General features: G+C 39.2%; 1 protein-coding gene across 1 annotated transcript; it reads right to left on the reverse strand.

Annotated features, from left to right (window-relative positions):
- Positions 1–640: 640 nt before the first annotated feature.
- urod (uroporphyrinogen decarboxylase) lies at positions 641–14,609 on the reverse strand. Its single transcript, XM_026150557.1, has 10 exons — positions 14,406–14,609; positions 13,012–13,124; positions 12,675–12,754; positions 12,438–12,500; positions 4,990–5,187; positions 4,753–4,914; positions 3,425–3,559; positions 2,876–2,976; positions 2,500–2,566; positions 641–904 (listed from the first exon to the last, which is right to left on the reverse strand). Exons 1-10 carry the CDS (start codon positions 14,429–14,431, stop codon positions 740–742), a joined length of 1,110 nt encoding a protein of 369 aa, XP_026006342.1. The 5' UTR covers positions 14,432–14,609; the 3' UTR covers positions 641–739.
- Positions 14,610–14,646: the final 37 nt, after the last annotated feature.

The raw sequence follows: 14,646 nt of genomic DNA on the forward strand, positions 1-14,646 counted from the left end.
CCTTGATGAAACTCTCTGCCAAATCACCCGTTTTTGTTTTTACAGCAGTTTGGATCTTTTATGTTTTTGTTGTTTTTTTTTACTTTGGCAGCCTTTGAGAATGAAACTCCTTGTACTGATGAAGAGCTCTGCTTGGACTAAAGATGTTTACAGATGCAGAAATGTGTCTCCTTTTTTTGAAAGTGCCACAGGGATATTTTACAGGATTGTGATTGGATTTAGAGAATAAAAACATCAAAACGCTTCATAGTACACACCACTAGTCAAAGCTCTTTAGACCTTTTAGATCTAATATTAATACAAACACAATCTCATTCAGTCCTTTTCAGTCCAAACACATAATCCAGTCCTGCTCAAAAAAACATTACTGCTGAAGAGAAAATCTGGTCTTCAAAATAATAACAAAAAAAAAATGAAAATGTTTGTTGTGGAGAGCTGTGGCAGATGAGAATGTACAGTACATGCTGATCTGGATGTTTTCCATCTTAAATTAATATCCTCACGTTATTTTTTCTCCTCCTTTGTTGAAAATCAGCCTCCTTCTGAAAATAACAGGAAAAGCATTCTCTGTGTTTCATGTGTTGAAAAATAAGTAATTTGTTTTAGGATTTCCTGTTTATATTCAAATGGACACATCTACTACTGTTTAGAGCTTTTAATAAAATAATGCCTCATTATACATTTTTCTTGCATCACCATCATAAGGCCAGGTTTGGTTCTTCATACAAGACATTTATCTTCATATCTGTTTGATCATCTGTTTGGAGTGCTGGTGCACAGCTTCGACGAAGGCACCTATGTTCTCCGGCGTCATGTCAGGGTAAACGCCGTGGCCGAGGTTGGCGATGTAGCCCCTTGTGCCGAAACCCTCCAACATCTTCTTCACGATGTCTGAAATGCGCTCCTGAAGAGAAAGAGAGCAGGTTCACGTCAGTCACCGTCACAAAGAAACGATCCAACATAACGCTCTTTCGGCAAAACGCATTCTCACGCAGTAAAACTGATTTTAACTAGGACGCTCAACGGCAACAGCAGGTGGCCGAAGTTAAATGCAGACATCATCTCCTACAATGAAGGCAAAACTGTTTGTGCTCGCCATCAGCGACACGACGTGACACATACGCCAGATCACAGTGCACAGGTGAGCTGAAGGGTGAAGCCGTGTGAGAGGCAGAGTGTGTGAGAGAGGTGGTGCAGTGTCATTTTAGATGAAATTAGCGCAAATGTGAGGGAACATGCTCACTGAATGATAATGAGGGAATCAGGACAAGGAGTGCAAGCTAATCTCAGCAGATTGTCTGTGGCCACCACAATCAAGAGAAAGACGTTTCAGGTCATCGCTTTGCCAGGAGACTGGAGAGCTTTTCTTCCAGCGATCATATCCTATAAGTTCATTTAGAGAACATCTGTGTTTATAGACTTGTTCTTTTTTTAATATTAGGATATCTGACAGAGTCAATGTGTAGTCAAACGTCTCTACAATGACAGAAATGGGACTTTGGCTGGTCTGACCCACTCAAGCTCAAAGTGGGCTCTATGTGGCCAACAATACAAAGTTTGAGCCTCCTTATTTACAGTTTAGAGGGGAAAAAAACAGAAGATAACCATTTAAATGTTTGGCAGGTGTAACGATACAGGGTGCAGGAGTCTGGACTTTTCAGGGTTGCAATTAATTTGGCTTTTTTTCAGTTTGTTCAAACAAACATTAAAAAATTAGCAGCTATAATGTTGATACATTTGGAGTTTGTGCTTATTTAACAAAGTATAAATAAGTCAATTAAAATTTGTTCCTATGATTATCACCGCAGATTACAGGTTTGTGTTGTTACCCATAGACTTCAATGAAACAGCTCATACTTATATATATATATATATATATATATATATATATATATATATATATATATATATATATATATATATATATATATATATATATATATATATATATATATATATATATATATATATATATATATAAATAGTGATTAAAAGCTCTTAAATCACACATTCAACGATGATCTGCTAAATTAACAGGGATATTTCAAGCTGATTATTTTCTTTAATCACCACCACAGATGGTGACTGATTATTAGAAAAGTCTTCATTGTGCTGTTTGGTGTCATCTTGTGCACCACACTGAGCAGAAAAATCAGATGTTTGCAGGGATGACAATAATCCAATTGCCAAAGCAGTCTGATGTTTCTGTGACCACAGCAGCTGACGTGGATAGCACCACAGCCAACAACCTGGGGATGTCAGTCTGGGGTCAGACTAAAGTTGTATCATTTAAAAAACACAAAAGATGGAAAACTTCAAAGACAAAATCTTTCCAGATTAGCAGGTTAAAGTCATTAACAGCAAATGGCAAAAATCAAAGGTCAAAATGAAGTTTTCTTAAATATGAAAACCTATGAAAGTCACTTTTATGAGAATTACCTAAGTATGAGTTTCAGATTTCTATGTGTCAGTTTAAAGCACAGTGAAATTGGAAGTTACCTTTGGAGCATACAGAGCACAGGGGTCCATGTTTCCTTGCAGGCTGACCTTCCCTCCTGTGCGTTCCCTGAATTCACAAACATACACATCAGAGGACACACGAGTTAATCCTTCAACCAGCGGTTTAAGCATTTGATGAATAGATCAGCCCAGCAACAAGAGAGAGGTCAGCAATGGCCAACATCACGCCCAACATCACTGCTATGACCGCCTACATTTGCTTCAAGTATTTGTAGATTCTGTGTGGGCTTTTCACTGTATGCTACTTCTCTATTCAGGCTCACGTTCAAAAATGTTTGGCTGGTTTAAATCTTACAATTAAAACACAGAGTCTGGTGCTGCATGCAAAGACAAACCAGTGTGCGTTTTGTGTTACCGTGCGGATAGTGGGTCAATGGTCCAGTCCAGGCCAACCACTTCATAATTAGACTGAGACAGTTCCTCTAAGGCGTAGTGAGCATCCTTTGCAAATACAATCTAAATATACACACACACACACACACACACACACACACACACCAACAGATTTTCAAATCAACTTCTTCAGGAACCATTGTTGGTGAAATGCTGCCACCTGCAGGTAGATCCAACAGAACAGTGGTTCTCCTTACACTGCATGAATCCTTAATGATCCCTCCAGGGAGGCAACACAGTGCTAATAAGAATAGAGCCGAGTGCTGACACAAATATAGCAGCTACTAATGACCCAACAAACAAAACAATGAACATCATTTTTTTACTACTAGTTGTTTGAAGCTTAGCATCTGATATGCATGTCAGGTGACTCTCTTTGCAGTGCATTCATGCTGATGTGTAAGTGTAGAAGTCCACGTGTTTTACGCATGTGTGGATGGAGGAAATGTGTTTCTGATTATACACTGAGGGACAAATGTCTGTGTGTGAATCTGTTAGGTGTCCCTCTCACCATGGGGACATCCTGTCCTGCCTCCTTCAGTTTATCTTTGACGCGGCGAGCGATGTCTCGGAGGTAAGGCAGCGAGAACTCTTTAAACTCCGCAGGTCCCAGAATGCCGGCGTGGGACTCAAACACCTGCAGTGCCTGAAAAACACACAAGAATTGTGTGAATGGTGACAGTGACACTTTGAGAGTGACCCAAGACGTCACTGTTATAAACACTGGGATTTCACAGGTGCGGCGCCCAGCAGTGGGGTTAAAAAAAATAAAATAAAAAACAAAGAAAAAAGGAAATATAACACTTTAAAAGGGCTGTCTTTGTGTTAACATTTCACTTACAACTTCAAATCCCTTCAACTTGAGTATTTTTCTGCTGTATTATGTAGAATATATGAATTAAAATACCTGAAACCTGAAAGGCGACCGTGCTGACCACTTTTCTTTTTTAACTTGGAAACATTTTCTGTCTCAGCGTGTCTGACTGACATCCCTCCCACTCACAGCAGTGATGACAACACTTCAATTTACGTCACTGTTGCCAGTTAACTGACTTTGTTGCTACATTCATAGACTTGTCACACTTCTTCAGTACTTTCTCTTCTTTTGTAAGAAAAAAAAAAAAAAAAAAAAAGCACTTCGTTCAAGCAAGCACACAGACCCGGAGCTCTGTCGCTGTCTCAGATTGGACACATTTGTTCAAGTCTGCATTACGCTGACACATACTGATTAATGAGACAGTTAAAAGATGGTGCTGTTACGTCAGTTCAGTCCGGTTTTATTCATGCAGCACCGGTTCTCAAGAAAAAAAAAATCTCGTCAAGGTATTTTAAGACAAAGATTGTGCAATATTAACCATCATATGATCTGCTATGACCAATACTTGTTGACAGTGGAGAGGAAGAACTCCCTTTTAACGGGAAGAAACCTCTTGCAGAACGAAGGCACCGGGGAGAGGCAGCCATCTGCTACGATCGATCGGCTAGGTGACGGGAAAGAGGAAATAAGGGAGCATGGGGAGAGAGGACCACACACCCACACCATTGTTTATGTTCTGTACAAATACTGAAAATTGCAGGATTGGGTAAACTTACTGGAATAATTTGTGCTGCCTCAGCTGTATTTTGCACTGACGTAGAGATTGTCAGCATTTATTTATGTCCTTGACTCAAACATATATGACTTACACTGACTCTGTCCTGTGAATTTTTTTTATTTATTTATTACATCTTTTCTTTTTTTCAAGGGAAACTAAAATAAGCTAAAGATAAAAAGATTTATATATAGTGACATCATAATGGAGGAAGTCTGTTTAGACACAGAAAGCAAGGAAGTCTGACTTGAGCTCCAGCTGCCACTTGTCCTAGCAGATACTCCACGATCACATCTGTCAGCATCTTCAGCAGCATGTGGCTGGCTTCGGGGTGCTGATACAGCCAGCGCTTTGCCTTAGAGTGAGTGTTGGAGCCTCCACCTTCTATCATGTAGGACATGAGCGTCCACTGTGGATGAACAGAGAGCTGTTAGAATATGGAAGCATTATTTTCTATAAATGTTTAAACATGTGCGCGCCTAACCGGAGCCCCGCTGAATCCTATTAGTGGCACTTTGCCCTCAATTTTGTGTCGGGTCAGTGTGATGGCTCTGAAGACGTAGCCCAGTTCTTTGGCAGTGTCCACTTTGACCTGCAGCCGCTGCAGGTCCTCTGGCTCCTTCAGAGGCTCTGGAAATGTTGGACCTTTACCTGCAACCATCTGGACATCCATACCCATGGCCTGGAGGGAGGAAGAAGAAACAAAGACAAACCAAACAAGTTAATATATCTGCTTTCAGTCATGCAGTGTCCAGTCCATCACAGGCCTCATTTTATTTATGATGTGTTCACAACCAGCGTTGGTCAAGTTACTTGAAAAAAAGTAATCAGTAACTAATTACTGATTACTTCCCCAAAAGAGTAATCCCGTTACTTTACTGATTACTTATTTTCAAAAGTAATTAATTACTTAGTTACTTTTAAAAACACGATTTACAACCTGAATAGGTGATAAAGCAATAGATCTGTCAACCCAATTCTACTTTTTCTGCATAATCCATCATACAAAATGTAATCAAATGGAAAAGTCTCTTTTTTTAACTTGTTTTATCAGTTTTAATCTTTTAACTTTATGCATCAAGCAAAAATTAAATTATATGCACCATTCTCTGACTTGAAGACATTAGTTTAACATTTAAACCTATTTTCTGCACATTCCAGCACATAAAATAAAATATTTTGTGTGTTTACACTCAGTCTTTCAAATAGATGCAAGTAAAAACACAGCAGAAAGTAAATAAAATCAAAGACTAGCAGTCCTGTTGCTCTATTTTCACCTGTAAAGCAGGAGTAGGGTAGGCGGAGGTGTGCTCTAGTGCAGGTGTGGCGCAGCAGTCAGTGGAAGAATCAGCGAGTTTCTCTGTGAATTTCCCATTACGTCGTTGCGCACTCGGAGCTTGTTTAGGGTTTTTTTTTCGGAGTAAAAACAAGTTTTCTTCCCACGCACAACGGATGCTAATGTTTTTGTCACTTTTTATGGAATCAAACTCAAAGTAAGGTCAGTACTTCCAAGCTTTAAATGCTGCATGCTCATCAGGGGCGGAGCGTGGGGGTGGCTTACTGGGCTTAAGCCCGGGTTGTTTTGTCAGAAGCCCGGGGTATTTTGGAGTGTAATTTTTTCATAGTTAGATGCCTGGCTGACAACTGTATAAAACAAAAAGTACAGACAATATTCGAAGCACATAGTGCACACTGTGGGAATTTACGACTGTGCGTGAATCCCCCCTGATATTGGTATGATCCGAGCTCAGGCACTAAGCGACTGAGCGAAGGGGCGGGGCAGCTGCCGCCTGTGAGTGCGCTGTCGGAGAAACGGAGCCAGCCATACTAAGGAGAGCTTAAGTTTGACCAGATACCAAAGCAAACCATTCATACCGTACAAATCAGAGGCGGAGCCAGACATTTGAAACACCCGGGGCTTAGCCCAAAGAGTAGTATGCATGTGGGATTTTTTTTTTTTTTTTTTGGGGGGGGGGGGGGTAAGAAATGACTGAAAGATTAATAGGCTCTGTTCAAAAAAGAATGACTTCATATAGGGAAAAATATATATCACATGTGCAGGACACCTTAAACTAGTTTTTTAATTAAGCAGCAAGGCAGAACAAAGTCGGGGCTGTATCAAGACATGAGGACTAAACCCCAATTCAACCAGACCCAGAACTGATCCAGAATTAAAACAGGACTACAACAGTTCAAAATCAGGACTACTGAGGACTTAACCAAGACAGAACCACAATCAGAACTAGATGATAGCACTAAAAATCATCATAGACCTGCACTACACTTATTTTTTTAATTCTACCAAAGTCCACTATTTAGATTGAGAAAAGTTTATATAATTATTTAGCCTTGTTGTGCAAACAAGCCTGCATAACTTAATAAATACAGAATTTGAAAAATAACAAACCTAAAAAGAAACACTAGGTACGAGATACATGAGGACCTGTGATACGGTGATACTTTTGGTAAACAACCATTTGACTAACATGTGTGTCTCACCCTGGGGCCTGTTCTTCGTACCTCGCTAAGTAAGTTAGCTGGATGAGATTGTTGACGATTTTGCGTGATCTTGGATCGTTCGGTTCCCCGAAGCTCATCCGGGACTTGCTGCCATAGCAACAGAGCCGTAAGCGTAAACCTGCTCGGGAGCAGGTTCACTTTATGTAAACAGGATTAGATCGCGGCCACGCAGGTATGTCCGCTTCATTTATACGAAAGCAACAGCGATATTCCACCACTGTTTCACCATAAATAAATATTATCAATGTAACTAAAGATAATGCAGCACTTGATCCATGTATTGATGTCACACAGATACATACAGGTCATTTCCTAAAAAAGGGAAATGTACTATTAACATTCTATTTCATGTATTTGATTATTTCAGATGTAATTCATATTTCAGAGTAGTAATTGTAAATTACTTCGTGTAATCAAGATGAGAGACCACGGCTATAAAAGCGAAGGTGGATTTGGGAAGCCTGTCGCAGCCATGTCCTGTCCGTATACGCGAGCAACCCATTGCGGAAGGTGCAAGATTGATAAGGAGAGTTTTCAGAATTCAGCGTATAGTGGGGGATAGACAGGATCCTTTAGCTCAGCTCGACAGTGTGCTCATTGAGAGATATCGATATTCCCGTGAGGGTATTATTTACTTAACCAACTTGTTGACGAGGGGGTGCAGGACCACCACCTGTCTTTTTTTTTGCTCTGCCCTTTTCTTGGTTGCTGTTATGAACAAACAAACAGATTATTTCAGGGTCTCTTTCCTAGAGACGAAAAGCAATATAAGTGATAAATATTACCATTCTGTAGCATATTCTTATATTCCACTTTTACTTGTTCCCATGTTCTAGTGGGTCCTGTTGTGGCTCTAATGTGTAAGGGGATATAATATAACATAATATAATGTAATATAATATTGGATAATATAGTGTAATACAGTAAATTTACCCTACCGCCTACTGGTGTTGGCCAGAGGGGCCGATGGCGCGATATGGCAGCCTGGCTTCTGTCAGTCTGCCCCAGGGCAGCTGTGGCTACAACTGTAGCTGCCTCCACCAGTGTGTGAATGTGAGAGTGATTGAATAGTGGCATTGTAAAGCGCTTTGGGTGCCTTGAAAAGCGCTATATCAATCCACTCCATTATTATTGTTATTATTAAATTACTTACGAGTTTAATTTGTCAGCAACTTTCTGCCAGCCCTCTCTCCTTGCTTTTGCAGCCTTTGCAGTGTTCCCTTGCGTTCTGATTAAATTCTGAAACTCCTGAAATCCCTCAATCAAGAGTTCTTGCTCTGCTGCCGAAAAATACCGAGCGCGCTCCTTCGACATTTTCGCCGACCAATCAGAGGGTTGCCGATCAATGTTTCTACTATCGATGCGTAGCCCCTTTTACGACACCCAGTGATCTCACATTACTTCATCCAGCTGTACTGATCGTCAACAGCAGGTGTGTTCGGAGAACCGGATTAGCGAGCTCACGGTTAGCGCGATGATTTGGTCTTGGATGTGTCATTTGATCTTGGATGTAGTAAGCGACGTACGAAGAACGGGCCCCTGCTCTTGTTCATCTGTTCTGTCCTCGTTCTCCTCTCTCTCCCTCTTTGTGCTGACAATCATCAAATATACAGTTGAAACCAGATATTTACTCTTCAGATAAAAACACTTTTTTAATTGTAACATCAAATCAGACTAAATGTTTATTTCTTTAGATTGATAAATATAAAAACATATTTGTTAACTTTAAGAGTAAAGAGAGAAACTGTCTGTATTTCTTAATTGCAAATGGCACCAAATTGTATTCAAACTTGAGCCACACTTATGGAGCTCCACAGTTCTTTTCCTGGTGTTTTGGTTGATATCTCTTGATTTTCCCATGTCAAAGAAACAGGCTCTGTGTTTTGCCTTATATGCATCCACAGCTGTGCCACCAGTTTACTCACATGGACTCTACGAACCTATCAGAAGCTTCTTCAGCTCAGAATGGAATCGTCTGGAGTTTCTTATTAATTAACAATAAACTTAGTGTACATGTACTCCTAAATTTGATGAAAGTGATAAAAATAGCTCTGTCTCTCTTTATTCTGACATTTAACTAATTCAAAAGATATTTCAATATTTATCTAAAACAAAAGTTTACTCTAAATTGATGTTGTACAGTAAAAATGTTTTATGTTTTCTCCCTAAAGTGTATGTAAATATCTGGTTACAAATGTGAATATCCTGCTGTGTACTGAAATCCCTCTTGTTTTGCATAGAAATATACTGAACAACATACAAAGCATAATATATAAAATAACATTTACCTGAGTTTTTTCTTTGAAAGAACCCTCTAATGTCCATTCTTATGTTTCAGTACATAACTGAAACCGATTTAGTCGGGGAGGGTAAGAACTGAAAATATGAAATAAACACACGTAAGCTAAGACTCTAAAAAAAATAGCATTTGTTCGGCTTTTCATTTTGCCATTTGTTGATTCACTTGAAGAGCGAGTAACGTAATATTGGTCAAGTGATCAGTTTCATATCAATCTTTCGTGATGCACCGTCATATTTACATTATTTGTACGGTATGAATGGTTTGCTTTGGTATCTGGTCAAACTTAAGCTCTCCTTAGTATGGCTAGCTCCGTCTCTCCAACAGCGCACTCACGGGCAGCAGCTGCCCCGCCCCCTCGCTCAGTCGCTTAGTGCCTGAGCTTGGATCATACCAATATCAGGGGGGGATTCACGCACAGTCGTAAATTCCCACAGTGTGCACTATGTGCTTCGAATATTGTGTGTACTTTTTGTTTTATACAGTTATCAGCCAGGCATCTAACTATGAAAAAATTACACTCCAAAATACCCCGGGCTTCTGACAAAACAACCCGGGCTTAAGCCCCGTAAGCCACCCCCCCGCTCCGCCCCTGGTACAAATAATGTAAATATGACGGTGAATCACGAAAGATTGATATCAAACTGATCACTTGACCAATATTACGTTACTCGCTCTTCAAGTGAATCAACAAATGGCGAAATGAAAAGCCGAACAAATGCTATTTTTTTTTTATAGAGTCTTATCTTACGTGTGTTTATTTCATATTTTCAGTTCTTACCCTCCCCGACTAAATCGGTTTCAGTTATGTACTGAAATATAAGAATGGACATTAGAGGCTTCTTTCAAAGAAAAAACTCAGGTAAATGTTATTTTATATATTATGCTTTGTATGTTGTTCAGTATATTTCTATGCAAAACAAGAGGGATTTCAGTACACAGCAGGATATTCACATTTGTAACCAGATATTTACATACACTTTAGGGAGAAAACATAAAACATTTTTACTGTACAACATCAATTTAGAGTAAACTTTTGTTTTAGATAAATATTGAAATATCTTTTGAATTAGTTAAATGTCAGAATAAAGAGAGACAGAGCTGTCTATTTTTATCACTTTGATCAAATTTAGGAGTACATGTACACTAAGTTTGTTAATTAATAAGAAACTCCAGACGATTCCATTCTGAGCTGAAGAAGCTTCTGATAGGTTCGTAGAGTCCATGTGAGTAAATTGGTGGCACAGCTGTGGATGCATATAAAGGCAAAACACAGAGCCTGTTTCTGTGACATGGGAAAATCAAGAGATGTCAACCAAAACACCAGGAAAAGAACTATGGAGCTCCATAAGTGTGGCTCAGTTTGAATACAATTTGGTGCCATTTGCAATTAAGAAATACAGACAGTTTCTCTCTTTACTCTTAAAGTTAACAAATATGTTTTTTATATTTATCAATCTAAAAAAATAAACATTTAGTCTGATTTGATGTTACAATTAAAAAAGTGTTTGTGTTTTGATCTGAAGTAGGGCTGAACGATATATCGCATTTGCGATAATATCGCGACATGATCAAGTAGTGCAGGTCTATGATGATTTTTAGTGCTACTATCATCTAGTTCTGATTCTGGTTCTGTCTTGGTTAAGTCCTCGGTAGTCCTGATTTTGAACTGTTGCAGTCCTGTTTTAATTCCGGATCAGTTCTGGGTCTGGTTGAATCGGGGTTTAGTCCTCGTGTCTTGATACAGCCCCGACTTTGTTCTGCCTTGCTGCTTAATAAAAAAACTAGTTTAAGGTGTCCTGCACATGTGATATATATATTTCCCTATATGAAGTCATTCTTTTTTGAACAAAACTCAAAACAGAGCCAATTAATCTTTCAGTCATTTCTAACCCCCCCCAAAAAAAAAAAAAAAAAAAAAAAAAAAAAAATCCCACATGCTTACTACCCTTTAGGGCTAAGCCCCGGGTGTTTCAAATGTCTGGCTCCGCCTCTGATGCTCATACTCTCTCCCGCACTCGATATATGATCCATTGTTGATCTGCAGACAGCTGTTGTCACACGTCTTACGTCACTGTCATGAGACATTCTTGCAAAAAAAAAAAAAAAAAAAAAAAAAAAATCACGGTTTTAGTAACGCAGTAACGCAGCGTTCCTACGGGAAAGTAACGGTAATCCAATTACCGTTTTTGCAATAGTAATCCCTTACTTTACTCGTTACTTGAAAAAAGTAATCAGATTACAGTAACGCGTTACTGCCCATCTCTGTTCACAACATAAGCCATCCAAAGGCTCTTTATATTGTAAGACATATTAAAGAGGGTAACCCAACTATCAACTGATGTTCTAAGAAAAAAAATAATAGCAAGCGTGGGGAGGAAGAACTCCCAGCTAACAGGAAGAAGGCTTTGAGTATAAAGGAAGGATCAGGGAGGGTCACAGCTGTACAGAGAATGAGTGGAAAACAGATTCAGGACACCTGAATAGATGAAAAATATATCTTGTTATTTAATTAATTAATAGTGTCATCAAAAGAGTTATTTTGTCAAAAACATTTTGAGACACTGCATCCACTGTGGAGGAACACAGTTTCTCTATTTCTTCCACAGAATGTCTTTTGTACAGTCACCCTCCCCTCACCCCCAACCAGTCTGAGCCTGGTTCTGCTGGAAGTTTTGTTCTGTTAAAAAGGGAGTTTTTCTTTCCCACTGTCGCCAAGTGCTGGTCATAGGGGGGTAATCTGATTGTTGGGGGTTTTGAACCAAACTGAAAAATTAATACTTAATACTTGACTAATGGTAATTTGTTAAATTAACAATTAAAACATGTGGACATCACATACATGTATTACATCAATACATAGCCATTTGTTACCACACATGAAAATTCTTCTCATTCCTGAAGACATAGCAGACACTGGTTGTACTGTATGTCAGAGGTTATTTAAATATTAATAAACGTCAAAACCCTAAACACACTTTCTACTCACAAAATGTATATTTTTCTGATTACAGAAAACCTCTTTTACTGTACATCTGGCAAAAATATAGCAAAAGACTAGCTGTAAACATTTTATACATGCTAGCAATTGAGCCTGGTCTGAACAGACTTACCTGTGGGACAACTAGGATATCAGAGAAGATTATGGCAGCATCAAAGGGAAAACGTCTCAGAGGCTGGAGGGGGGGGGAGAGAGAAAAAAAAATTGGGATAAGTTATTCTTGTTGGTACCCTGTGGGTGGTGTAACAACCACTCCATCATCTCACACCACATAATGGTGTTGCTGACTTGATGTTAACACTGTGAAATTAGATTTTTTTTTCTCCCCCCTGTGAATCCAGGTCTGTACCTGCAGAGTGAGCTCACAGCAAGCCTCTGGTGACTGACATGTCTCAAAAAAGTCCTTCCCTGCTCTGGACTCACGGAACTCTGCAGATTAGAGTAAAAAAAAAAAAAAAAAAAAAAAAAACACTACAGATCAGCATTAAGACTCAATAACAGGGAGTTAGTGGTTATCAGGGATGTGAATCTCATGCTTATGGTCATGCAGAAAGTGAAATACTACAATATGAAACCTGAAAACATGATCACGAATATTAAGGGTAATCAGTGTAGCACATTTGATAGTACAGTGCTACTATTCATGTCAGAAACAAGAGACGAAAGAACTGATCTGAAGCCTGTACCTGGTAGATATCTGCCAGCCTGTCTCATACACCAGACTGGGACATGTTCGATTTCCTCTCCTCGTGCCGCTCTCAGGAATGTGTCGTTCTTTAGCTGAGGAAAGTCTTTGGGGCTGGGTAGAAAGCACTTCATGTTAGAATCGAAAAATCGAAAAATAAAAATAATACAAATTTAGACAGAATTTTAAGATATTTGTGGCATGGCCAAAGCACACTGGCAATTTCAATTTATATTACATAGTTGAGGGAATGGAGCTTAGCTGATAGTGTCATAACCTCTTTACAATACAGCCGCAAACTTGAGTTATCTAAAAATAAAGGCCCACCCTTCCCTTTCCCCTGCAATCACTCTGGGCATCCAGCTGAAGGGCATTCACCAAAAGAGTGATTCTGGGAGATAACCGTCCTCTGCTCTCTTATCTTCTCCCAGCAGGAGAAATGACAGTTAAATACAGGAGTGCTTAGGATGGATCAGTAATGTATCACAACCTTAATCTAATTCAGACTCTGACATGAAACTGTTAGACGGACCACAAAAACATTTCACAGATAGCCAATTATGTTTAGCTTGCTACACTTAACTTTAAAAGATGCAAGTCTGCTGTTAAGAATTAAACGTGTGGGTTATAAAAACACACTATCAGAGTTTGTCATGGATTCTGTATGGGATCATTTAGATGCTTCAGCTTCCACACTATATGTAAAAATGTCAGAATAAAAAAACTATTCCCATTAGAGTGACAGAACCGTAGGAGTTTTTTTTGTGTTCAGCTGACACTATCACTCACTTTTAGTAAACTGACTTAAAGTAAAATGACCTGGATAAACTTTCTTTTTATTTTTTAACAGCCCTCTGTATCTTTAGCACCATTATTACATCCATACAATACTGATTGTAAATAAGGTTAGCACGTTGTTAAAGCAGGCCATACAAAAGGCGTCATACGTTTTGTAATGACGCCTGGCTTTCTCGGAGTTGAAGCTAGTTAAATAGAACAAACCAAAAGATTAATAAGACTTTTACATTATTAGCTCTGCCGAATTTATCAGACGATCCACAGAATTTGCTTAAAGCACTAATTCATGTTGCAAAATAAGTTCATCTCTAAATATGAAGAAGAGATTATTAGACTGCTGGATTTCTGAATGAGTTTTTTTTTTGTTTTTTTGTAAGAGGAAGCGACTTCGCTCTGGCATTGGATTACGTAGCTTTAAGGAATGAGGCCTGTGTTTCTATAACTGACCCATAATAGGAAGAAATGTTTCATAACAATGACAACGGGGGGTTTCATAAGGTCACTTTTTAGACGGCTAAACAGCCAAAATGCTAACCTTAAATGTAACAATGTAACAAGCGGCAGTTTGTTTCGAGAAACAAAGAAGGAAGTACTCACAGGATTAGATTTTCTTGCTTGCTCATGTTGGCGGTGCTGAGGATGGGACAGCCTTTCAGAAACTCCTCTGTCTCTCTGCGGGGATGTCAGTTGTAACCTGCTGCTCCTCAACTGTCATTTAAACCCCGCTCGCATGGACACAATCAGCTGCTACAGCGCTGTGGGCGCGGCCATCTTGAAAAACCACGTGACCATAGCAGGAAACGAGATGACGCTTCAAAATAATAGTCTTTTTCCATAT

Source organism: Astatotilapia calliptera, chromosome 18, assembly GCF_900246225.1.
Source record: "Astatotilapia calliptera chromosome 18, fAstCal1.2, whole genome shotgun sequence".
NCBI classification, from domain to species: domain Eukaryota; kingdom Metazoa; phylum Chordata; class Actinopteri; order Cichliformes; family Cichlidae; genus Astatotilapia; species Astatotilapia calliptera.